This window comes from Pleurotus ostreatus (assembly GCF_014466165.1).
Source record: "Pleurotus ostreatus strain PC9 chromosome Unknown scaffold_6, whole genome shotgun sequence".
NCBI lineage: Eukaryota > Fungi > Basidiomycota > Agaricomycetes > Agaricales > Pleurotaceae > Pleurotus > Pleurotus ostreatus.
The window spans coordinates 2,036,939-2,061,648 of record NW_023503161.1 but is presented as its reverse complement, the minus strand read 5'-3'; the positions used below and the strand labels follow the sequence as shown (position 1 = coordinate 2,061,648).

Genomic DNA, 24,710 nt, shown 5'->3' with positions numbered 1-24,710 from the left:
GATTTCTTGAGTTGTTGCACGAAGAACAAAGGTACGGGAGTACAGAGGAGTACATAGGAGACGTGAAGACAGGTGAAAGAACAGTGACAATCTCAACAAAGTCGAGTTCAGCATCTTTCTGTATTGGCAGGGGCGAGACTGTTCCTACAAAGATCTCAAACTCTCTCGGCACATCAGGCCTTTCCGAGGACTATTACACGAATTATTCGTCCGGACCGCTTTCTATTCGCAGGAAATCGAGATGTGCGAGGCGAAATTCACTTCCTTGTTTCATGGTGCATACAATGATTACAATCATATCCTTGAGAAGCATATTTCCTCTCTTCCCCTCGACATCCCTACTTCAAAAAAGAGCTCTTAAAAGAGGAAGGAGAAGTAATACATCGCTTGGTGGTCCTTGTTCCATTGTTTCCATCTCACAAATTACGTTCTCTTAGACCTAGATCGATATGTACGTTGGAATTGAACCTTCCAAATCACTTCCATTCATTCGGGACGGCATTCTGGCCCCTACCCAAACGCGGCTTTCGACGTTCCTTTTAGGTTCACAACTTGAATTCATGTAGAGTTCTCAATATTTACCAAATTTATATCATAACCCAAAGTCTGAGGGAACGCCTTCCATCAGCACCGCTCACACCTGGCTAGTTCTCTCGATTGTTCCATTCCGATATGTGGCACGAAAGATAAAGAGGTCGTGAAGGGGAATTTATGATGGAGAGATGCTGAAGCGAGAAAGCGACAAGATCATCTGGAGATGAATGAAATCTTTATTTATCCCAAGACTCACCGGTGACAACTCTTGACAGACCGAGCTGGAATCAGTGGGAAGCAAAGCAGAGGGTTCCCGCTTTGGAACCCAAGGGATGGGTGAAAGGACACCAAAAGAAGATATTCGAAGCTCTAAAGCAAGAAAGGGATCAGATAAGTGGATATCCTGAGATTTTGATACTATGAATTTCTTACTCATTACTCATAACTCTTGATAGACGGAGCTAGAAGGAAGCAGCGGGGAATTATGGTCGAGCACCCTCGTTTTCAAAGCGAGACATTGGGAAGATCCGATTCGGCGAAGTAGAGCAGCGCAGCGGGCTATCTAAGCAGAAGTTTGTGCCCCTGATGACTATCGTTCGTTCGACCCTCGACCCTCAGCCTTGAGATTCAAATCTACCGTTCGTCCTCATTGCTTTGCACACGATGGTCCCAAAGAAGCTCGCAGTGTTCGCGTCTTTGTTTGCAGCCGCGTTCGCTGTCGCTCTCCCCGTCGATGGTAGGGGTCTCTTCGAAGGGAGTGTCCAAGGTGTTCTGACGTACCGGCTCAGGATCAGGCCACACAGTAAAGCGATTCATATACCAGAAGTTACGGGTCCTGAAATGAAATGTAAGGATCCGTTTTAATTTGCAGAACCGCACGGGCGCTTCCTAAAGAGGGTGGCTACTTCAGGTAGCCGGTTGCCGGTTCGTCAGATCGTCGATCTGACTTAAGCTTTGCCCGACAGGTCCGTGTTCTACGTGGACTGTCCGTGGTACGTCATGTATGGGAGTACCGGTGCCGCAGCGTGTGAGAATATGCGGCAGTGGCGTTGCAACACGCTCCCATCGTTCACAGTAAATCTGACCTGTGGCCTTTCGCAGCTTCCTTCCGCGTATCGAATTCGAGTATACATGTTGCCCTCGCTGCCGCCTTTTTCTGTCCTCGCATCATACGCAGCTCCTTTCGACGCATATAAAGTGTCGTCTGCCCTCTGTGCTGTTCTTCCCCCACCCTCGTCGACTCTTCCACTCCAGATCCTAGCAAATTGTTCTTTCTCCAATGTACAACGGCCAGCCCAACCTTCTCGATCACCAGCAGCTTCGCAATGTTCAGTTCACAACAACCAACATCCTGATCGAGGCGTTCGCTGCAGGAAACCTCTCGTGCGTTGTTGCGCCCTCCACCTTGCTCCCCCCTCACCTTTTCTTTTTCTTTTTTTTTGGGCAGTACGTTGAACGACGAAGTCTTGCGACGTCGTGCAGAGAATCATCTTGGTTGGGTTTCCAACTCCCTCGACTCGGCGCAAGCTCGCCTCGTCGTCGCACAGACTCGCTGCCTCGTTCTGGTGACTTCCTGTCCTGTCTCTGGTTGCTGCTGATATTCACTCCTTGCTTGTTAAGACGCACATCGACAAGGCTGCCGCGTCGACTACCATTCGCTTTGCTGTCTTGGGCGTCGCCCTCGGTGCGTGGCTTGCTCCTTACCTAGCCTGCCTGCTCAGCTCCTGCCTAGAGCCCATCCGCCAGTATTTGCAGACTTAGACCTCTGCCTCCGCCGCGACACTAGCTCTGTGGAGGTTCCCAAGGCGTTATAGTTTGATTCAACTGGCTTTATTTCGTGTACCGGCAAAGTCTATGTCAATGTCTACATCTGTGTTCTGTTCTACGAAATACATTGTTCAATTGTCCATGCATTCATCCCTCCCGCTATTGTCTGTGTCGGCGTCTTCGGCGATGTCTACCACTGCATCTACCGCGACGCTGGCACTCTTGTCGTTGTTGTTTGCGTCGATTCTAGGGTACGGGGCACTGCCGTGGCTTCTGTGTTGATGTCAACGGCGTACGGGTTGCGACGCTTCAGACGCCTCAGCACCGGTGTGGCAGCTGGGCCAATCAATGTCCTTGCGGTGGTAGCTTGCTGCAAAGTTATTTTGTGGGACAGAAAGTGTATGCAGAGTATGGGTGACGTACTGTAGTTAGCTCGCTGTTCAATAGAATCATGCTTCTGAGAATGAGCTTCACGGTGAAATTTCCCTTGTTCGGGATGCAGATCAAGGAGGCTTGCAGCTCGACTAGATCGCCGATCTGAAAGACGATTGGAGCGGTGGGGAGGTGCCTGCTTCCGTTGTCCCCGGTGGATAATACGTAGTAGTCCACGGCGTTGTCTTCGGTATGCAGCCATTTAGTTTTGTCCACCTTTTCAAGAATCCCTCGGGGGTCGAGTTCGGAGTTAATGTCGACGACTGTCAGGCCAGCTGCTTGCTTCGAAGGCGTGAAAAAGCGGTTGCTGGCAGTGATCGTGGAGTATTCGTCGGTATCGTCGCTGCCACCGACTCTTTGCCTGCCTAAAAACTCGGGGGATGGGACCAGTCTCGCGTTTGGTGTGTATCGGCTGAACATGGAGTATGCTCGGCGACAATTCTCGACAATGTGCTCGAAGCTCTGCGAGCCTAATCCCGTGAGCGTTACGCTCTGTCGGGAGTGTGCCAAGCGTTTCGCGTCCTCTGGGCGGCTGAGTCGTTTTGAGTTTCAGCACGATCTGTGAATTAAAATGGAGCTTACCTCGACCATGTTTCAAAAGGCGGGAGCTTCGCGCCACATATGATGCCCTGAATGGCGACCGTTGCCTCTTCCGCCTCTCCGGTATCTTCGTTGCACTGTGTTAACCTCGACGCCGTGTCCGACACTTCTCTGCGGATGCTGAGGTTGAACTTTTCGGTTGCTTCCTGCACAGAATACTCCTGCCTCAGCAACGGTCAACTACAGTTGACGGGACATACCGAATCCATTCGATACATCTGCGGGCTTGAGGCGGCTTCGGTCCTTTCCGCGATGAGTTGCTCGAGGGTTTGAACTGCAGCAAGATTAGCTCAGGTAAGCTCTGGAGTGTGGAGCCCGAGGGAGACACCGAGTCTGTGCGACTTACCTGCCTTTGCCTTGTCGTAGAACGAGTCCATGCTGTCCTACATTTTCAAGCAAACGTAGCTGTCTTTATAGCTTTCTGGCTTCAGGTACGTGCCGTCGAGCGGGTGCAGGTGCTCGACTGGTTGGCTGGGTGTGAGGCACATATGTTCACGTGAGTGGCGTTTCCGCAAGGCGCCGAGAGTTCTTGCCTCCTTCGTGGCTACGGTTAACTCAATGGTTTCAATTACTTCGTTGAGGTAGCATGTAGTCAACCGTCTTGGTGTTGTCCCGCTGCAGTCGATCTGCAGCGCCTCGTCGGTCGGGTTGTACGTTTTTTCCCTTCGATTCCTTTTTTTTTTTTGAATTGCACGCCCTTCCTTTCCTCAGATTGGGTGCACCTCGCCGTCGACGTCTCTTGCAACGCTCCCGTGTCCCCCCTTTTCTGTCAGAGTTCCTTCGTGTGTTGCTGTGTGCATGATTCCAACCGCGCCTGCTCTCTGTTGTATCTCCCAATCTCCGAGGTCTACCGTCCAGTTCCAAGCCAACGGCGCAGTTATAAGTACAGAGAACGGCCGCAGTAAATCTCTCAAACAAGTCGCTCCTGCCAGCCCTTCGTTTACCAACAGTTTCCTAACCTCTTCACTCCCCCCTCTGTTCGCTTGTATGCAATGCCTCCCAAAGCATCTAGGTGCGTGCTTGTTTTCTTGCTCTGGCCTGCCTGCGTTACGCCAATCCATGCGCTGACCTTGTCGACTCCCTTGTTTGCTGCTGACAGCCGTGGCACCCGCACGTCTGTACGAGCCCGAAGGCCTTCTGCAAAAGCGGCCATCGATGTCGATGTGACTCCTCCCACGTCTCCTCCATACGCCTCCTCTCTGTTGTTCTTTTCCTTCACTTACAGCACAATGCAGGGCTCCTTCCGTCCCTCCTACTCCACGCGCCGTGAGGGTGTCTCCCAAGAAACGCGAGGCGCCATCCGAGTTGCCTGCAGTTGCTATTAGGTTTGGCTTGTGCTCGCCTCATTATCCGGTGCTGACTGTTGCTCTTGTAGCTCCAACCTAGCACCCTCCTCTGTGCTCTCTCGGCGTCTGTCTTTTGGCACTGTTGATGTCGACGCTGAGGTCGTCGTTTCCCCAAAGAAGGCTCATAGGCCGGTGGCGACGAGAGGCGAGGCAGAGGCGTCCCCGGAGGTCGAGGCCTCCACACCTTCCAAGCGGGCTGGGTTCAAACGGAGGTGTGCTGTTCTCGCCCCTTCCGTCGAGAGGCGCGGCGCTCACCTTTTCTGTGCAGGCACGAGTCCCCCACCCCAACTCCCTCCCCCTCCCCCTCCCCCCCATGCGCCCTGCTTCTACCTCACCGTTTTTCCTGCTGACTCTTCCCAGGTCCACGATCAAGGCCTCGAAGCAGTCGCTTTCAAGTGCCAACGCCGCTAGAGATCGGAGGCGGGCAAATCCTGCCAAGCGGTGAGTACTCAATCTTGTGACTGGGAGGGCGACTAATGGCCTGGCCTTGTAGCATTCGTCCCATTGCGCGTAGAGACTCCGTTGACAAGGTCTCCAAGACCTCTCCTATTGACATCCCCTCTAAAGGCGTTCCTGCCTTGTCTCCTCCCCTTTCGGACGGTGGAGAGGACGAGCTCTGGCCGGATACACCCAGACCGAGCGGCGTCCTGGCAATGCTTGATCTGGAGGCGGAAGAGGCCGTGGACGGAGACAATGAAGACGACGGTGGGTTGCAGGACGATGCCGTTGGTGACTGGCTGGACGACTCCCCCCCTCCGAGGCGCGTGGCTCAGAAAGCCCCCAAGTCTTCTACCGCAGGAGCGCCGGCCAAGGGAGGCAAGGGAAACGCCTCCGTTGACTGTGTCCGACCGCCTGTGGTTGCTGCCGTTGATGGCCCTTCTGCAGACGTCTTTGCTGCTGCCCATGGCACTGGCACTCAGTAAGCCCCCTTTATCTTCCCCTTGAGTTATGCTCAGCGCGTGCCAGGGATAACCCCATATTCTATATGGACTCAGACATCGATGACGTGGATGAACACCCAGTCGCCTCGCAAGCTGAGGAGACGCTGCAAGAGGTGGATGTGATCAACTTCCCCAGTATCCCACCCATCCTCGCAGGCATCCTTGACTACCTCAAATCGAGCGGCAGGATTCAGAACATCCAGTGAGTTTCAGCTTTCTCGTTCCTACCCTCCTTTGCGCCTTGTTGACTTGTGAACAAGGTTCAGCGAGCTCAGGCCAAAGTATACGGCCCGGGATGAGGCGCCAGCAAAAATGCCTCAAATAGAGACTGTCCTGAGCAAGATGAAGAACGAGTACGCCATGGTGTACGTCTCCCATTCCTTCCTGCACTCTGCTGTACTTATCTTCTGGCCAGCCCCATCTTTGACTCGCTCCTTTTCCGCGGACTGGGAGTCTACGTGAATCCTTTGACCGCTGATCCAAAATTGTTCCACGTCGTTGGCCAGAAGGTGGTCTTCAGCTCTGGCGTCAACAAAGGCAACCCTGCGGTCTTCGTCATGCCCATCGTTGTGAAGGAATGCAACCTGCTTGCCCCTGTGGTCATCAACGAGAAGTGGGGAGACGGCGTGCACCTGAAGCTCACCGGCTGGGTATTCAACGAAGTCTTTGAGTTGTTTTCTTCTTTTATAGGCTCGGTCCTCAACCTCGACTCCGTCTATGCATACATGACCTCCCTTTCCCTTCAGTTCACTTCTCTGAAGGGCAAATCAAACAGTAGGTGTTCTTTCCCTTTTTCTGCAGCAGTGTTGTGAGAGCTTCCTAGGTTCCACAGATGCACGCACCCCACGCACTCCTGGGAAGACTGCTCAAGACGCACTCTCGTTTGCTGAACCGCATCGAACCCCGCGGAGGACGACTGCCCGCACACCCGTCGATGTGAGGTATCCTCATGTTTACGGCCCTTACGATAAGAGTGAGTCCTTGCTTTCCATTCTCCTGAAATGTGTGACTCACCTCCCTCCTGCTGAAGTTCCGGTGTACAACGGCCGGAGCAGATACGGCGATTTCCGTTTGGAGGAGAAACAGTGGGCAAGCCTGTCCAGCATGCCGCTGTACGGTGCTCCAGTTTCGGTTCCTGGTCGAGCCCACGATAACAGCCGTCCTGCTGAGATTACGCCTGCCACTGCAGAGCAGTACAAGGTGGCCCTGGTCGCCTTTACCATGGGAACCTTCAAACCCTCTGACAACCTCAACGCCACTCAGGTGTCCTTCAACCTGATCTTCTCCATCCTGCTGGGAACTTGCTTGGAGCACCGCTCTCCTCGCAACATCGTTACGCTGGAGAAGATTAACTCCCTCCGTGCGAGCGCTGCCGCTGCCGCGCAGGCACAGGCATTTTCTTGAACGTCGGTCTTGGACGTTGAACTTACTTACATCCCATGTTGTTGTCACATACCAGTCCTCACGCCCCCTTAGGGGTTCCCCCCTACGCCCCTTTCGGATACTCGGACCCTCGGAGCCCCTCAGGCTCCGCCCTCGCGGCCTATGCATGGTGCGCAGCACTTGGATTCACTTGTTACATGTTTCACCTACATGTGTACTTACATACTAAGCCTCACTACATACATGTGTTAGTTAGTATTTATAGTAGCACTAGTAGACATGTATTCCTCACTCTGAATCTTAGTTCCTTCTTCGTCACTTGTCCTTCTAAGTCTTCGCTGCGGGCTCCTCCGCGGAGCCTGCCTCTCACCTTGCTCTCTCCGAAATCGGGACACCGCAGGGCTAGGAGGGCGCAGCATCAAAGCTGAAGCCAAGTCCCGTGTGCTCCGCTCGTCCGCGCGTCCGCGCTCCCGCGCTCCGCCCGCGCTCCCGCGCCCCTGTGCGGACGAGTCAGGAGGCCCCTCGACACGGTCCATAACAGTTGTTCGGTTTGCTTCTGGAAATGATGATTACATTTGTTGCAAAACTGCGTAAAATCAAAAAACAAATTCCTTCTACTGCTGTACCTCGCAAAGTAAACTGAACATTTTGAGTCCCCTCTCCCAGCCGTGCAGTCGGTCCTCCATACTCTTTTCATAGCTGACGGGGTCTGCTCTTTCAAAAGCTGCCTGTGTTCGGCAGCCGTTGTCCACCCAGCGAAAGATTCCTCCTGCGCAGTATTGAACAAACGAGGCGCGCACCTCTTCGCTGTCGACCGCGACGTTGGAGTGCAGGATTGCTGACGAAGGTATGAGGATGGTGGAATGAGGCGGAAACTCTATAGCCACCCGAGCGTCCCACAGGATCAGATGCCCCCCTCTGGTGTGATCAAACCGACCCAGAGCTGTGATGCCGCACCAGCCATGCGCGAGATTCAACGTGTCTCGGTGACGGATGGACTGTACCCTAGGCCCAAAATTGAAAGTGGCGCAAGGGAAGACTGACTTTAGGAAATTCCTGCGAAGATGAGGGAGGGCAGTGTACATCTTGTCGAGCTGACCCTGCATGGAGCTTGGGAGCCCACATTTCAAATGCGGAGTCTCCGTAAGACGCCACGCGCTGGACGGCGGGGTCGTTCAGCAGGCGGCAAAGTCCCTCGGCGTTGGGGCCAGTTTCTCCAGCAGCCAGCCTTGCAGGCTCTCTCTGTCCGTTTCCATAGGATACGCCTACGGCAAGCGCTGGGAAGCTTCCGCGTCGATGCTCGCACTCCGTCTCCTTCAGATCAAAGCCGAGCAGCTCAGTTTGCATCTTGGTGTAAACAGCCTGGCAGTCCTGCTCAAAGGTTTTGTCTTTGGGCCTGCCGGCGAGCACTGCGAAGATGCGCCCAGTGGAGTCTACCAGCGGCCGCGGGGTGCTAGGGTCATCCACTCGTCAGCTGGGCTCGCATCTTACCAGTTTGCGTGCTCACCATCCGTCCCATTGCATCAGATCGAACCCCTCCTCGAGTAGTTCCTGCACGGTCCAGTTGTGGGCAGAGTCCTTGGAGGGGTGATGGGTGTTGTTCTTGGAGGTGTACCCGTCCCTTGCGGCTGGGAGCTTGCCACTGCTGAGGGTGGTTCTGTGATGAATTGCGGACGACATGGCGGCGACCCTCTTCTTCGCAGAGGAAACGCGCTTGCCGTGCCTGTAGGCGTCCTCTCGGGCCTTTTTCCTCTTGTACGCCTTGTAGGGGCGCGCTCCTGGAGTTTTCTTAGTGCAGGATGCGTCGTAAGGCATACCTGCCAGCGACACGCCTGGATGCGTGTCTGCTGGCGACGTGGCTCGATGCGCGTCTGCTGGCGACGCGTCGCAATGCGCGTTGGGCTGAGGTTGAAGCCATGCGGGTCCCTCGACAGGACGGCAGAAGGGGCTGGGGTCGCAGGAATTTTCTACATTCTTGAGGAGGGATGCGAAGTCGATCTCCATTGTGTACGGGCTGAACTCGCTCCCTGAGCGAAGCTGTTAGGTTCGAGGGGTCAGATCGCGCTTAAGGGCAGAGCAGAGCCCGGCGTCTCACCTTGCGCCTCGGGCAGAGCACATCGCCTAGACCTAGATGTGCAAAGGTTCAGCGAAGGGCAAAGGCAATGGAGCGATGCACAACGCGCTTCCGACGCCTGCTGACCACTAGCCCCAGGGGTGAGGCAAACTGGACAACAGGCGCGGAAGAGCGCTGTGTTTGCGTAGTGTGCATTCGGACGTGTACTCACCGTGTCTCCCTGTAGAAGGCGGCATCGCGTGGCGCAGGTGGTTGGCTGGTGGTGTTGATGGCGAGCGCCTGTGGCTTGTTTATCAATCACGTGTGCGAACATGTGACAGTTTGACTTCCCCGTCATGTGAGGGTCTCCCGCACTGGTTCAACTTGTCGGCGCCCCATTCCGCGAGATCCAGCAAACGACAAACTTGAATAATCGCCTGACATGCGTGCAGCTACCGTATCTCGCAAATTCGCCGCTAACTTACTCCTTTTCTGCGCGTCGTCAGGTGCGTTTCGCTGGCGCCAGCGTCGGGCTCCCCTCTTGACCTCTAAGCAGAGACCCACCTCCCATGCGCCTCTGTGCGCCTTCAGACCTGTTTGGATTCAGGGATTGTAGCCGGTTTGTCAACCGCTCTGCCGTGCTTCATTTCGCTGATCTGCTGTCGCGTAGGGTCTCTTACCGCTCTGTACGACCCCGGCCTGCCCCCTCGTGGACAGAGTCTACCCTCTTTCCGTACGTGTCTCGTACGCGCCGCGCGTCACCCTTCCACATCCTTCCTTGCTAACTGTGGCATCTCAGGCTGCTCGGCTCTGGAGTGCCCCAGTACCCATCCGTCAGCAGGCCAAGACCAGGCGCTGCACGTCCTCCTTCCCACACACGCCCCTGGACTCGGGGCTCCCTTCGCCGAGCACATTTCGCCTAGCCGTCCGTCCAGTGTACATCCAGAAGAGGACGCACTCTGCCAAATGGGCGGCAGGCCGTCGTCTCTTGGACATCGATCTGAAAGCAGCGGCCCTAGTGAGTGATCCAGTTTTCTTTTCTATGCAGATATTTACTCACCCTTTTGCGAAGCCCTCAACAGCTCGCTGTTGGAGGGGTTTTCCGCTGTGCCGGGTTTTCATGGTGTCGTCAAGTCGCACGGTGTCGTCGAGTCTCCCAGTGCAACGTTGGGAGGGCCATGCCACACTATGCACGGCTTGCCCTGCAATGTCTTCCTACAAGTCTGGGGTACGTCCCATTTTCTGAAATGTCTCGCAGCATATGTCTTGATTGCATGCATCAGTATTGGCCTGTTGGCCCTAGCCTCGCGGCTTCTTCTCGACCAAACTGCTCCAGTGAGAGTCTTCGATGGCAGTCGCCGCACGATCGGCGGCCATCTGTCTCGTGTTATCCATTATGGCGAGCTTGAGGATTTCGTAGTGAATGGCCCTGTAGTAGAAGATATTGACAACCTAGGACTGATCTTCAAGGGATTGTATTCTGACATAGAGGTTTTGGAGTATCCTCCCAGCATTTATCTACATGTCAAAGCAGATGTTGCAGTCATTCTGCCTTTACTTACTGCTCGTGAATGTGTCTCTGTGGCAGCCAAACATGGCATTCTGTGTGGTAAGAAATGTGCAAAGTCCCTGGTTATTGATATGGCTCAAAATCATTCGTGTGCAATTTGCTACTCCCTCACATATGTATTTGAGATAAGGGCAACAAAAAAGTTCACTACCTATTTCAGTCGTATTCCTTTGCAAGAGAAACAACACATAGAGACAGCTCGGACGGTCAAATCCAAGAAAGCTGACGAGCCCATGGACGTAGAATTCCCACCATTGCCAGGTGTATGTTGCAGTCCACCACATGTTCATCTGACATTCAGGTGATGTTCGGGTATTCGGGTATTGTTCAGATACTGTTCAGGTGAATTTCACCAAATGTTCAGATAATGTTCAGATTCTGTTTGTAGCCTTTGTTCAGGTTCAGATAATGTTCAGATGGTGTCCAGGTGATGTTCAGGTGATGTTCAGGTGAACAGAGATCATCCAAATTCTATCTGAATGTCAGATGAATGTCATCTGAGCAGCATCTGGACATCACCTGAACATTATCTGAACATTATCTGAACATTATATGAACATTACCCAAACATCATCTGAACCACATACAAACAACACCTGAATATGGTCTCATCAATATGGTTGTCATCCATGGTGTCATTTCTATGTGATTCTACTATTTCTATCAACTACTGCAGAACAATGAAAGTAGCTCATGAGAATTCTACAAATAGTCATATAACCAGGTTGATATACCCTGCAAAAAGTATCTTGGTCTTTCCCAAAAGTATTCACTAAGTTTAATGAAAACTGAAAACTTTCCCTGTTTTTTCAAGTAATTTACATTTTTCTCACTAATAAGTCAAGTCCTCACAATGCCTATCTATACCGGCAGAGTCGGAAAAGATGGCTCTACAACTTCTATTTTGGGTGATATTTTCCCACTGTAACAATATACTATTTGTTAGTAGAACAGTGTTCAGAGTAAAAGATATTCTTAGGAAGAAGTATTGTTGACCTCTTTGAACAGTTTTCCCACTTAAAAGGAGCCATTATTCAAGAATTCCTGCAACAAGAAGTAGTACTAATGTATTCCACCTGAATTCACCTAACATTCAGGTGAACATTACCTGTCAAATTCACCTGAATTCACCAAATGTTCAGGTGAACAATTCAGGTGACCTGAACAAAATCTGAACCAAAAAAAAGAGTTTTGGTGGAGAAATTCAGCCAATGTTCGGATTCTGTTCAGGTGTTGTTCAGGTGTTGTTCGGCCATTCAGGTGAACTTCACCCGAACATGTGGGAGAGCGTAACGTGCTCGCCTCATGGAGAATGGCTTTGATATGAGTGCATATCCTGCTGCCTGCATGCGATATTACTTTACTTTACTGGGTTAAAGCATTAAACTTGCCTTTAGAATCCTTCAGAAACACCTCAGGCCTCATTCCTCTCTGACAAATGTCCTGGAGCTGGAATCCAGAGCTGAGCATGTTTCCAGGAATAAACATGGAGGACTTACAGATTGGATGCTAGGTAGATCAGCCTGGAATGCCTGTAAGATCTCCTGAGTAGCAGGTGAAGATCCATAGACATCAGCAGCAGTTAGAGCAAGAATTTGATCCCCCCATGATAAGACCAGATCAATAACTATAGTCTCAAAAGTCAACCACACCTACTGGAGGGTTGACATGCTTACATTGGCTCAAGTGCTGTATGCTTGCAGATTTCCTTGCCATAGTTGCTGGTATGTAGTGGTGGTAGATCAGTGAAGCTGAGGGCAGGCAGCTGATCACTGCTGATTACGATCATGAGTCATGTGCAGCTTGACTTTGCCATGATGGAACAATTATATTCTGTTTTAAACAGCATTTTAGTGTAGTGGTTGTATCTCGGAATCTGATAAAGGCCTGACTGTGCAACCTCCCACGAGGTTGTGAGTTCAATTCCAGGTGAGTGCAGATTTATTTCTGAGGAGATTCCGGTATACATAAGGGCTTTTTGGAGGGATAAGCTTTTTGGCTACCAACACATAGCAGTAGCTAGATTATTCAGCTAATTATCCAGTGAATACATCATAGTTTGCATTGTATGCAGTCCTTGCACCCAAAGTTCAGCTTTCCTCTGCCAAATGCTTGGAGGAAGAGCCACTCGGGTCTGCTTGGTTGTTCTCTTCCCTACTCTAAGCATTTCAAAGGCTGGGTACCCATTGGCAGCCCACTCTGTAGGCCGTATACTGAAGCCTCCAGGAAGAAATGCTGCTTCATGGACTCTGGCCAAGGTCTCAGCAAATATAGCATCACCAGGCTGGGTGAAAGGTGATATCGCTTTCGGGGGTTCCACTCTCTTCGGTAGAAAGTTAGCTGCATATTCTTGACCAAGTATTTCTTCAAACTCTCGCCACATATCTTCTTCATCTTCTTCACCATCACCAGCTCCAGCTAGGTCTTCCTCCTCCTCCTCCTCCTCCTCCTCACCAGTGTTGTAGGTTGCTGGTGCTGCTAGAGTGTCACCATCTGGGACCTCCACACCATATGCTGATGTCATTTCCTCAGGTGTCACCCCAGCACAGTCGTCATGGTACTCGCCATGCTCTAGGCGTCCCATAAGATGGAGATCCTATGTGAATATAAGCAGATAGTAAAAGTGGGTGTCTAGTAAGCTTACATTTGGGGAGGAATCATGGCCATGCCGTGACAATGGATGTGAGTTCCATTCTGCTTGGAAACGGCAGCAATCGGTATTGATATCCTCCAAGAATAAGGCATGCAGCAGCCAAATATGATAGGGGTTAAAGCGGTCAAGCTGGTGAAGGTCCTTGAGATGTTGGAAGAAAGCACGCCATTGGTGTCCGAACTGGGTACCAATCTCCACCCACATACGTTCTGCCCATGTATTGCGTGTTGATCTATGAGATAAATGAGGTTAGCAAACTATTACTACTGCCAGATCAACTATGCAGACAGCTTACACTCCCCATATGAAAGAGCCACGGTTGGCACCTTTGAGTAAAATCATACATACAGCAATCCCCTTGTTTTCCCGCCCGCGATCTCCACGTACACGGGATGGCTGTCCATACTTGCCCATCGCCTGGATAAAGACTTCTAATGCAGTATCGGCCTGATTGTTATCACTGGCACGGAGGCCAACGACCTAAACCAGTAACATATAAAACAAATACAGTGAAATCTGATAATCACTCACAGTCTGGCTATAACCATCAACAAACCCCATAATAACAATTCCCCAATGAATGAGTTTATGATGGCCATCCACATGCCATAGTGCATTGGGACGGGAAACTTGGTACGAACGCCGCTGGATTGATGTCTGCTGCCGTACCTTTTGACCAATACCATCGACACGCCGCAGGGCATCCAGAGTCCGCTGCCTTTGAACACGAAGGCCTTGCTCTGCCAGAAACCCTGGCAGATAACGTAAACCAGAGGCAGGCCGTGCTTCCCGGAACTGATGGACCAGGTTGTCGAGCTCATTATTGGTAAGTTGAGAGAACTGATGATCGATACCATACTCATGAAGACGTGAGTACAATGTTTGATGGGAAACTCCCAAAAGTCTGGCGAGTTTAGCAATTGATATCGTACGGCCGCCCTGGAGGGCATTGCGGAGGAAATCTGGATCAATCTCCTTCCGGGGCCGCCCACCAGTAGTATTGTCACCAGATGGAAGCAATGTTACAGGCTGTGGAATGAAGACATTACTATCCTCGCTATTCTACCTGTGAGCTTGAGAGTAATCAGTTATAACCAAAATGCTTACTGCTTGGAAGCAGTCTTATATGCCTGCTCCAGTTCAGCAATCAGAACCCCCACAGCAGTTGTGAGAGCATGCAACCAGCTGCTTGGAATCCCTTCTTGCTCAGAGTTTTCTTCGATGACAAGAAGCAGAGGGACAGCTTCAGTAATCAATGTTTCGGCATGATATCGTAACCGATTTGCCTCTGCTTCCTGCCTGAGCATATGGCTGGCTGCACTGCAGACATTGTCAATCTGTTCATAGGCCTGGAGAAGACTGAATGGCCATGCATCGCCTGTTGGTCGTGCAGGAATTGGGGGGAGCATAAGTGAGGTAGAAGTCGGGAGTTGAGCCTGAATTTGAACTTGAACACTACTATCATAGTGCCCCCTCCACATCAAGCGATGGATCAAGATACTGGCAGCACCATTGATGCTGATACCCTCATATGGATAAAGGTAGGCATCAATCTGCCTACTGCAATGTCCTTGCTAAGATGTGTACATATACAGGGTATTGATATTGATTCAAGTGAAACTGAAATTCAGGCGATCCATCTTCGTCTTCTGACCTGACACTCGAAGGTCCTTCAAGAGATGTTCGGAATCCCGCAAGGTCCTGGCCACAATGGTAGCTCTAGAGGAAACCCTCTCACGGTTCACATTCCATGGAAAGAGCTCGCAAATACGATTGCTTGGATGTTCCAGTGAGTTCCTCATTGGTTGCTCAAAGTCTACCTGTTGACAATATGTAGAGAATGGGACAAAGCAGAATTAAGAGCAACACCTTCGGTTCTTGAAGAGAAGTATACGATGCTTCTCGCCACTAGCCGCTTTCTCATGATGGACCGCGCTGCTCACGAGGCCATTACCGAACTTGGTGGACTCAAGCTCCCAGCCACCCGTCGACTACAGCTTGCACAACAGTTCACAGTCGATGAATGGATTAGACCATCCATACAGTCGCTAGTTCTTTGGAGGTCATTGGGCAGCCTTTCATCTACCGAAATCGACCAGTTGGGCATAGGGCTATTTGTCATAATTGCAGGCGCGAAGGAGGCCTTGCAAAAGTACCGCGCAGGCATCGCTTATCAGCCCATGGATCTTACTGAAGCAGGGGAAGCCAATGCCGATCTGCCTACCTGTAGCACCCATGATCAATGCAAGGCTGCATGGCCTGCTTGGTGGTGGAGGAATGTTGCCCGCAAGATCATCTACCCCGACAATCCGATTGATCTGGAGGATGTAGTGGAGATTGTGAAAGCAGGAACAATTAAGGGGATGAGCAATGGGTGTAAGGAAGCAGTAATGGAGAAGCTCGCTCAAGTTGAATGGAATAAGCCAGTGATTAACCAGGCTGTACTGAAGGCGACAACTTTTATTCATTCATGCTAATGTACATTCCACTATAACTAGTATGTATGTCATGTTATGAAATTGTATAGAGCAAATAAGGGAGCAGCGAGGAGAAGCAGACAGCATGACATCACCATTGCCGCAACAATATCGGTAGGGTTAACAGTATTAAAAGCGAGCTGACAATATCGACAGCGGATCCATGATCTCGGCAGCAGGTCCCTAATTTTGACAGCAGGTCCACAATATTGACTCTGAGTCAGCAAAACTAAAAGGAAGGTGGACATCGCTGAGATGGCAACAGCGAGGTGGCGATGAGGACATCGAAGCAACAAGGACATCGAAGCAACAACAAGGGCATGGAAGCGACGATGAAGTGACGGCGGGGCGACAACGACGAGGGCATGGAGGCGACAACGAGGCGACAACACAGGCATTGAAGCAACGGCGAGGCGGCGGCGAGGACATCGAAGCAATGATGAGGCAATGGCGCGGGCATCAAAGCCGATGACGCGACGACACGGGCATCGAAAGCGACGGCGACATTGAAGCGACGATGAGGCGGTGACACAGGCATTGAAGCGACAACGAGGCGGCGACACAGGCATTGAAGCAACGGCGAGGCGGCGGCGAGGCGATTATCAAAGCGACAGTGGGGCGACAACAACGAGGCGAGCATCGAAGCGACGATGACGAGGCCATGGAGGCGGCAACGAGGCGACCATGGAAGTGCTGCTACAGCCAGCGGGAGAGGTCAGCCTGTGGCAACAGAATGTGAATGTACACACCTACTATTGACTGTCGTGGAGCCAGCAAGAGAGGGAGGCCGACGATATCAATCCGACAACATGGGGTGTGAGACAGTGGTATAACAGTGTAAATGAATACACATACCTGGGGTGACTATTGTCATAGTGGCCTGCCAGAAGAAACGATCACAGCGAGGCAATAGCAAACATAAGGGCACAGGGCATGTTAATGGCCCATTTTCCCACAGTCAGTGTACAGCTATCCCACGGTCAGTACAGCTCATAAGTGCCTTCGGCATCAATTCAAAAGAAAAGTGTTCGCTAGGAAAAAGTGTCTGCGCAAACATATGGAATTGTTCGGGAAATGAATAAAAGTTCGGGCAACATCTTAGAAAGTGTCGCATAAGGAGCAATAAAGTGTTGCTTGCCATTGAGTCAAATGCTCGGTAGCCAGCAAAATGTTTCGGCACCAAAAAATGTTTCGGGCACTCAAGTTTGGCCGGATTAGTCGGGATAGGGTTTTTGGACAGATCCAACGCCATATATCTACACCGGCAGAGTCGGAAAAGATGGCTCTACAACTTCTATTTTGGGTGATAAATTCCCACTGTAACAATATACTATTTGTTAGTAGAACAGTGTTCAGAGTAAAAGATATTCTTAGGAAGAAGTATTGTTGACCTCTTTGAACAGTTTTCCCACTTACAAAGAGCCATTATTCAAGAATTCCTGCAACAAGAAGTAGTACTAATGTATTCCACCTGAATCCACCTAACATTCAGGTGAACATTACCTGTCAAATTCACCTGAATTCACCAAATGTTCAGGTGAACAATTCAGGTGACCTGAACAAAATCTGAAACAAAAAAAAGAGTTTTGGTGGAGAAATTCAGCCAATGTTCGGATTTTGTTCAGGTGTTGTTCAGGTGTTGTTCGGCCATTTCAGGTGAACTTCACCCGAACATGTGGGAGAGCGCAACGTGCTCATTGCCAGCATCAAAATACACTGTGAAAGCTATGGTGACTGCATGTGCAAAGAGAATGGAACCTTCTGCGGTTGAAGAAGCAGGCTGTTCCGTTTGCGCGCAGCTAGTTCCAATGACCGAGCTCTCAAGGCTGAAGACAGTAAAGAATTTGCTTCATACACTAGAAATGCCAGGCGTGACACGGCAGATCAGAAAGACAGATCGTGATCCAGTCAAATCAATCCCTGGCCCAGTGATTGACCATTCAATTAGCAGAATATGCAACACATGTCGAACTGCTCTTCGGAAGGATCAGATGCCAAAGAACGCTTTAGCTCGCGGATTGTGGATAGGTGAAGTGCCACCGGAGCTACAAGATCTGAGGTTTGTTGAGAAGCTTGTCATAGCGCGAGTTTGGTACAGTAACTGCTTTGTACGTGTGTCAAGTGGGTTCAGAAAGATGATAGCAAATGCACTGGCATTTGAATCACCGGTCCCAAAGATATATGCTCGACTGCCAATTTCAAAAGCTGAGCTTGACGAGGTACTTGTCATATTGTTTACAGGTCCAAGGCGCCCTGAAAAAGATGACTTAAAGAGAACACCATTTTTGGTGCGTGCCAACAAGGTGAGGACTGCGTTAGAGTGGTTAATACTGAATCATTCAGACTACGCTCAAGTGTCGGTGGACAGTGAGAATCTGAGTCAATATAGTGATGATGACGCTCCAGTGACTATACAGTACAAAGAAACAACATCAGCAAAGCTAAGTGGAACACCTGTGGTCAATGACATGGATGATGAGGACGGCACAGAGGAAGGTCCTTGTCCGTTTGTTATTCATGGTTTGACTGGTGCTCAGATGGAAGAGATGTCAACCAGCACATTGAAGACATTAGCCCTGCAGTACTTCAATCAGTCAGGCAAAGTGCTGGCAATCGGACAGTCATCAAAGTATGAATCTATATGGAACAATCCCCAGTTGTACCCTGCAATGTTTCCTTGGCTCTTCCCATACGGCTCTGGAGGCATAGGTTCTGTCTATCGCATGTCAACTGCATATCACAAAAAGTGGTTGCTTATGTATCATGACAAACATTTTCAAACTGATGCAACATTCCCATTTGTTGCATTCAGCCACGAGCAGATAATGAAAAGTTCAAATAAAGCATTTCTGCTGACAGAAAAGTCCAAGTTCAAAGCAATCTCTGAGAGAATCATGAGCATTGATGAAGATGTACTTGCCTCAATAGCTGCTCGCACAGCAAACGGAGAGCATGTGAGGCCAGAAACTGATGAGGAAAAGAACTGCTTTGACATAGTGAGAGATTTAGATCACATTGCAGCTGGTGTCAATGGTTCCCCAACTTCAAAGAAGTATCAAAGAAACGAAATATGGTCCCTAATGTATCATGTTGGAAGCCCCATTTGGTACATCACATTGTCTCCAGTTGACATCAAACATCCAATATGCATATACTATGCAGGTTCAGATGAGACCTTTCAGCCTGTGATGCCAGCTGAAGAGCGGATGCGAACAGTCACATCAAATCCAGTTGCATGTGCCCGATTCTTCAAGTTCATGGTAGAGGTGTTTATATATGAGATTTTACGTTTTGACGCAGATGGTCCTGGAGTCTATGGAGACGTCGAGGCATATTATGGCACAGTAGAACAGCAAGGCCGCCTTTCACTGCACTTACATGCAATGTTGTGGATTCTAGGTTCCTTATCTCCACAAGAGATACGCAACAAGATACTCGACACAAATGGCATCTGGCAAAAGAAAATTGTAGAATGGTTAGAAGGTTGCCATGTCGGTGAATTCTTGACAGGAACACAAGAAGAGGTTGAAGCTCGGACAGCCAAGTCAAAGCTTAACAACACATATGTGGACCATACACTGAATGTACCTGAGATTCCTCCTTATACATCTGGCTGTACCTGTAGTGATGAGTCCTGTGATTCATGTATAATCTTGCAGGAATGGTGGTCTACGTTTTCACATATAACTGATGAAATGGTATTACAATCAAATGTCCACGACTGTGATCGGTATCTAAAAAAAGATGACACTCAAAACAAGCTTCATGTTTATAAGGGGTGTAAAGATAATAAGTGGGGAAAGTGTAAAGCCCGCTTCCCACGGAAGATTGTTGAAGATACAAAAGTAGACAAAGAGACAGGCTCCATAGTTATGAAAAAACTAGAGTCGTGGATAAACACATTCACTCCACTAGTATCATATATAGTCCGATCAAACACAGATGTAACCTCAATGATGTCAGGAACTGCAGTTAAAGCAGTGGTGGCTTACGTATCTGACTACATCACTAAGTGTGGTCTAAAAACACATGTTGTTTTTGAATGCATCCAAGCTGTCCTAAACCGTAATCCAGACATATTAAACAACACAGGTGTTGACTCCACTGTAAAAGCCCGCCAGATTATGACTAAGGTAGTTAACTTGATGGGCGCAAAGCTTGAGATGGGTTCACCCATGATATGTATGTATTTACTTGGTCACAAAGACCACTACACTAGCCATACTTTCAAGGTGTTCTACTGGACAGCTTATATATCTGAGGCACGTAGCTTTTGGCATCCCGATGATGCATACAAAAGCACAGACAAGGTAGCATTGATAAAAGCGGGTAATAGAGTTTTGGGTCTATCCCCTGTGTTTGACTATGTGTTTCGTCCAGAGTCACTAGAAGGTATGTGTCTATATGACTGGGCGTTGAGGTGCACAAGAGTCAAGCTCACTAAGAAACAGGATGACAGTTCGTTCGGTTCAAAGAACAACAGTGATGAACCTGAGCATGATGAGATGGACAGTGATTACAATGAAGACACAGAAAGACTGTTATCCAGCTCTAAGAGATCATCTCAAGTTCTTCTTGACTACTTACCAGACCATCCCCTTTATTCAACACACAAGTGTGCTCTCATGATGGAGAAAAACAAGAAACTGAGCAGGGTGGTTCTCAACTTCATGAGTGCACCCCCAAGAAGAGATCAAGGAGATCGTGAATACTACTGTAGTGTTATGCTGGCATTCTTTGTACCATGGAGAAGTGGCAAGGATCTTAAGGCTGCTAATAAAACATGGGATGAAGCATTCCTCGAACAAGAATTCAGCACTGCTCATACTAGACTTATGAACAACTTCAATCTCAGATATGAATGTCTCGATGCCAAGGATGATTTCAGAACTGAAATGAAGACTGGCGCAAGTGGTGACCTATCCCTTCCATTTAGTGATGATATGTATGTGTCCAAGAAGTGTGAAGATGACCTTGACAATGTGTTACTGCAGACAGATAATGTTGATTTACAGATTGAAACTGAGAAGATGTGCACTGCTGCTCTCAATCGGAATAAGGCAATTGAAGGAATGAAACATCTGATGCAAAATACAAACTGGGCAAATCCTCTACCTGTTGTGGACACTGCAGGCACTGACAACAATGACACACCGCAAGGTAGATTTCCTGTGAAATCACCAAGGGAATGGCGGCAAGTTGTGCTATCCCTACGCAAGCAGGTTGTGGAATCTCGAAAACATAAAGACATGCTTAACACTGATGTCAATGAAATACCTGCTTCCCATATTAAGGATCAAAATACCGTGACAGTGGTTGATAAGTCATACTTGGAAGCAGCATATGTTCCAAAAAACCATTGCAAAATTATTCAGGATTGTGTATCTAAGTTTTCATTAAACAAAGAGCAGAACAGAGCCTTCACTATTGTTGCAAATCATTCTGTAGCTGAGAACAGCGGTCAACTGAAGATGTACATTGGTGGCATGGGTGGAACTGGGAAGTCGCAAGTGCTTAAAGCTCTCGTTCATTTATTTGAAAGTCGTAATGAGTCACATAAACTGCTTGTGGTAGCACCCACTGCTAGTGCTGCTTGTTTGCTCCCAGGAGGTATGACTTATCATTCAGCATTTGGCATAAACTTTGCTGTGTCAAAGAAAATCCTGTCCACAACAAAAGAAAGACTTGAGGGTGTTTCATATGTATTCTTTGATGAGATTTCAATGTGCTCTGCTAGAGACTTGCATAATATTAGTGTCAGAATCTGCTTGTCATTGAGTGCTCTTCCAGGTACCCCATTTGGGGGGTTAAATATGATATTTGCTGGGGACTTTGCACAGCTGCCTCCACCCATTGGTGGAGAGAGTGTCTCCCTTTATAGCCATACAATTGGATATTCTTTGAAGAAGCTGAAACAGCAAGAAGAAGCCTTTGGAAAGGTCCTATGGCATCAGGTTACAACAGTGGTTATATTACGCCAAAATATGAGACAGAAATCACAAACTACAGAAGATGCCAAGTTCCGCACTGCTCTTGAGAATATGAGATACAGGTCTTGCACACTTGAGGATATCCAATTCTTGAGAGGAAGAGTGTCAGCCAACATAGAAGGAAGACAGTCTGTTTGTGATATTAATTTCAGAAATGTGTCCATTATCACTGCTAGACATGTTAATAAAGATGCAATCAATGTTCTGGGAGAGCAGCGATTTGCAGCTGAGCACAACCAAGTGTTGACAACCTTTTACTGTGAAGACACTGTGGCACCGATTGCAGATTTGGATGAGGTAAAAGGAAAGAGGCGGGCAACCAAAGTCAGACTGGAAGAGAAGGTCCAGCGTATTTTGTGGGAACAGCCTGCATGCTCTGTAGAGAAGAAAATCCCTGCTAAGCTGAACCTGTGCAAAGGTATGCCAGTGATGCTGCGAGATAACAGTGCCACCGAGTTGTGCATGACAAATGGACAGGAAGGAACGGTTTACGACTGGGTATCAGCTGTTGGGGTATATGGTCAGTTAGTATTGGATGTTCTCTTTGTTGAGTTGACGAATCCTCCAGTGAGTGTTCATTTTGAAGGGCTGCCACTCAATGTGGTACCAATTTTGAAGACTGCTAATCCAACATGGTGTGAACTTCCATCAGGAAAAAGAATGCATGTGTCCAGAAGTCAAGTAGAAGTGACAGTCAATTACGCTATGACTGATTTCGCTTCTCAGGGGAAAACCAGAGTAAATAATGTGGTTCATTTAAATGATACAACAAGTCATCAGGGATACTACACTGCCCTCTCTCGGAGTGCGACAGCAGCTGGAACATTGATTCTGCAAGCATTCAACCCTTTCATAATATCCGACAAGAAATGCTCTGGTGCATTACGTCAAGAGTTTCGTGATCTTGAACTTCTTGATGACATAACTCGTTTACAATTTGAGGGAAGGCTTCCAGCTTCAGTGGTAGGTGATACTAGACGGACACTTGTGCATGCATTTAGACAGTGTAAATCAGACTCTTATGTTCCTCAACATGTGCATAGTGCAATACGGTGGAACAAGAAACAGCCCTATGTTGAGCCAGATTTCAATAACTTAGAATGGAGCATCATACCAACTCAACAGGTGACAAAGTTTCTTTCAGATGATTATATAAAGCATATGAAGGATAAGACTGACAGTTGGAAGACCGACAGCAGCAATGGCAGTAATCAAGTGGTGGAGCCTTCTGTTTTGGACAGTCGCAATGTTGAGCAAGATGCTGCATTGAGTGCAGACAAAGGATCATTAAAGCGATCTAACAACCAAATTTCAGAGACATCACCAGCAGATGGTCCAAGGAAGAAGCGGGTCAAAGTTTCAACTACTTCAAGTATTGAAAGTCATCCGTCTGCTGATTGCCTTGTACCTGTTGGTTGTCAATGGGGTGACAACAGTTGTGCATATGACACTGTATTGGCCATTCTGTACAATGCCTGGCTGGACAAGCCCTCATCTGTTCTTGCCTTTCCTGAACTGTCTAATAATCTGTTTCCAGCTGTTGCAGGGATGTTCAATCAGGTAAACTGTAGCCAAGAAAGACTGACTGAAGTTCGAGATTACATGCGGCAAGAACTGTGTGTTCAACGACCAAACGATTTTTCATATGGTGAATATGCCTCTGTGTCAGGTATTTTGGATGCACTCCTTGGATGTACCAATGGTCAGATCAATCTGTCCTATAGTTGTCCTGCTGGTCATTGCACCTCTATTGTATCTGCTTCTCATGCCAGCTTTCTTGTGTCGTTGGAAGGCACTGCCAGTGACTCTGTGGAAGCCTGGTGTTCCAGTCAAGGGTCAGAAACACGCCGGTTGTGTGTGGTGTGCTCAGAAAGAATCCTAGTAAGGCAGGTGCATACATATCCATCATACTTTATTGCTTTCGACTTTGTTGCTGGTGCTGTGAACATTGATCGAAAGGTTTACTTAGACATCCATGGCACTGATGTTCCATATCATCTAAAGGGTGTGATTTACCACGGTAGATCTCATTTCATTGGCAGATACATTGACAGAGGTGGGCGGATATGGGTGTATGATGGCATGTCTAATTCTGGCTTTATGGAGTATGATAGCAACCAGCCAAGCCTTGACCTATCTACATGCAGATCAATGGATGCAATTGTTGCTATGTATGTTCGGTCACCAAGGGTCCACATCAGACCTACACAGTAAACTTATATGGACAGGTTCCCCATTGCCTCTGAGGCAGAATGTACTTACTATGTGTTTCATATTTACATTGTCTAAAGGCTGTTGTTTTTGAATCTACCACTTTTAAACAAAAAAAGGACCCGTACATGCCATGCCTTGCAATGGCCCACACCCCCAAGTATACCACTGAAGAGAGAGTTGACGCAGTTATTCCCTCTGCCAACGAAGGTCCGTGGCGAGTTCTACGAAGGGGATATTCTAGGTGTCCTGACCTCTGACGGATATTCTAAGAATTAGTGAAACGATTCATATATCAGAAGTACACAGCGGAGAAGAGCAGCGACCAGATCGAGAAGTGATGCTTAGAGGCCAAGCGACAGATTTGGGAGGGAATTGGAGTCTTGGAGCTGTCTTACACTCTCTCATGTATGGTAGTTAGTCTTATTCATTTCTTTCATTTGTTCCGGTGACGTCAGGAGAATGGAAGACATAACACCAACACTTCTCTTGAGATTTGCAGGTGGAGGGAACAGTAACTACACAATAGAGCTTCTGGAGATGATGCAGGGTATGTACAAGGAATGGCCGCCCGCCGTTGTGTAAGTTACTTATATCATCATATGTTGATACACTCATTGATACTTACCTTCTGCAGCAAGTACATCAAGCGAAATTGCTGGTTGTTTACTGTAGTAGTGAATGTACGCGTAGACTAGTAGTGTAGTCTAGTAAAATGCGAGGGTCCGCCTCCGGCAGGACAAGTCCGTGCGA

The 24,710-nt window shown here is 48.9% G+C and overlaps 7 protein-coding genes across 7 annotated transcripts; 4 read left to right on the top strand and 3 right to left on the bottom strand.

Moving 5' to 3' along the window:
- Positions 1-1,813: 1,813 nt before the first annotated feature.
- Positions 1,814-2,348, top strand: PC9H_008906 (uncharacterized protein; the record flags this gene model as incomplete). Its single annotated transcript, XM_036778413.1, has 4 exons — positions 1,814-1,917; positions 1,982-2,099; positions 2,155-2,218; positions 2,290-2,348. The coding sequence occupies 4 exons, from the start codon at positions 1,814-1,816 to the stop codon at positions 2,346-2,348; spliced, it is 345 nt and encodes a 114-aa protein (XP_036629841.1).
- Positions 2,349-2,432: 84 nt separating this feature from the next.
- PC9H_008905 (uncharacterized protein) lies at positions 2,433-3,710 on the bottom strand (the record flags this gene model as incomplete). Its single annotated transcript, XM_036778412.1, has 6 exons — positions 2,433-2,574; positions 2,598-2,671; positions 2,725-3,265; positions 3,316-3,479; positions 3,534-3,607; positions 3,680-3,710. The coding sequence occupies 6 exons, from the start codon at positions 3,708-3,710 to the stop codon at positions 2,433-2,435; spliced, it is 1,026 nt and encodes a 341-aa protein (XP_036629840.1).
- A 615-nt stretch (positions 3,711-4,325) lies between these two features.
- Positions 4,326-7,024, top strand: PC9H_008904 (uncharacterized protein; the record flags this gene model as incomplete). The annotated part of the gene is made up of 10 exons (XM_036778411.1): positions 4,326-4,345; positions 4,569-4,658; positions 4,709-4,898; positions 4,948-5,120; positions 5,173-5,598; positions 5,646-5,822; positions 5,881-5,985; positions 6,036-6,394; positions 6,444-6,593; positions 6,651-7,024. 10 exons carry the CDS (start codon positions 4,326-4,328, stop codon positions 7,022-7,024), a joined length of 2,064 nt encoding a protein of 687 aa, XP_036629839.1.
- A 593-nt stretch (positions 7,025-7,617) lies between these two features.
- PC9H_008903 (uncharacterized protein) lies at positions 7,618-9,007 on the bottom strand (the record flags this gene model as incomplete). Its single annotated transcript, XM_036778410.1, has 3 exons — positions 7,618-8,001; positions 8,048-8,456; positions 8,511-9,007. The coding sequence occupies 3 exons, from the start codon at positions 9,005-9,007 to the stop codon at positions 7,618-7,620; spliced, it is 1,290 nt and encodes a 429-aa protein (XP_036629838.1).
- A 491-nt stretch (positions 9,008-9,498) lies between these two features.
- Positions 9,499-10,931, top strand: PC9H_008902 (uncharacterized protein; the record flags this gene model as incomplete). Its single annotated transcript, XM_036778409.1, has 5 exons — positions 9,499-9,562; positions 9,610-9,675; positions 9,727-9,789; positions 9,856-10,074; positions 10,129-10,931. 5 exons carry the CDS (start codon positions 9,499-9,501, stop codon positions 10,929-10,931), a joined length of 1,215 nt encoding a protein of 404 aa, XP_036629837.1.
- A 1,727-nt stretch (positions 10,932-12,658) lies between these two features.
- On the bottom strand, positions 12,659-14,688 carry PC9H_008901 (uncharacterized protein; the record flags this gene model as incomplete). Its single annotated transcript, XM_036778408.1, has 6 exons — positions 12,659-13,222; positions 13,486-13,511; positions 13,575-13,605; positions 13,667-13,759; positions 13,811-14,336; positions 14,387-14,688. 6 exons carry the CDS (start codon positions 14,686-14,688, stop codon positions 12,659-12,661), a joined length of 1,542 nt encoding a protein of 513 aa, XP_036629836.1.
- Positions 14,689-14,766: 78 nt separating this feature from the next.
- Positions 14,767-15,756, top strand: PC9H_008900 (uncharacterized protein; the record flags this gene model as incomplete). Its single annotated transcript, XM_036778407.1, has 3 exons — positions 14,767-14,820; positions 14,947-15,068; positions 15,117-15,756. The coding sequence occupies 3 exons, from the start codon at positions 14,767-14,769 to the stop codon at positions 15,754-15,756; spliced, it is 816 nt and encodes a 271-aa protein (XP_036629835.1).
- Between the last annotated feature and the right edge of the window lie 8,954 nt (positions 15,757-24,710).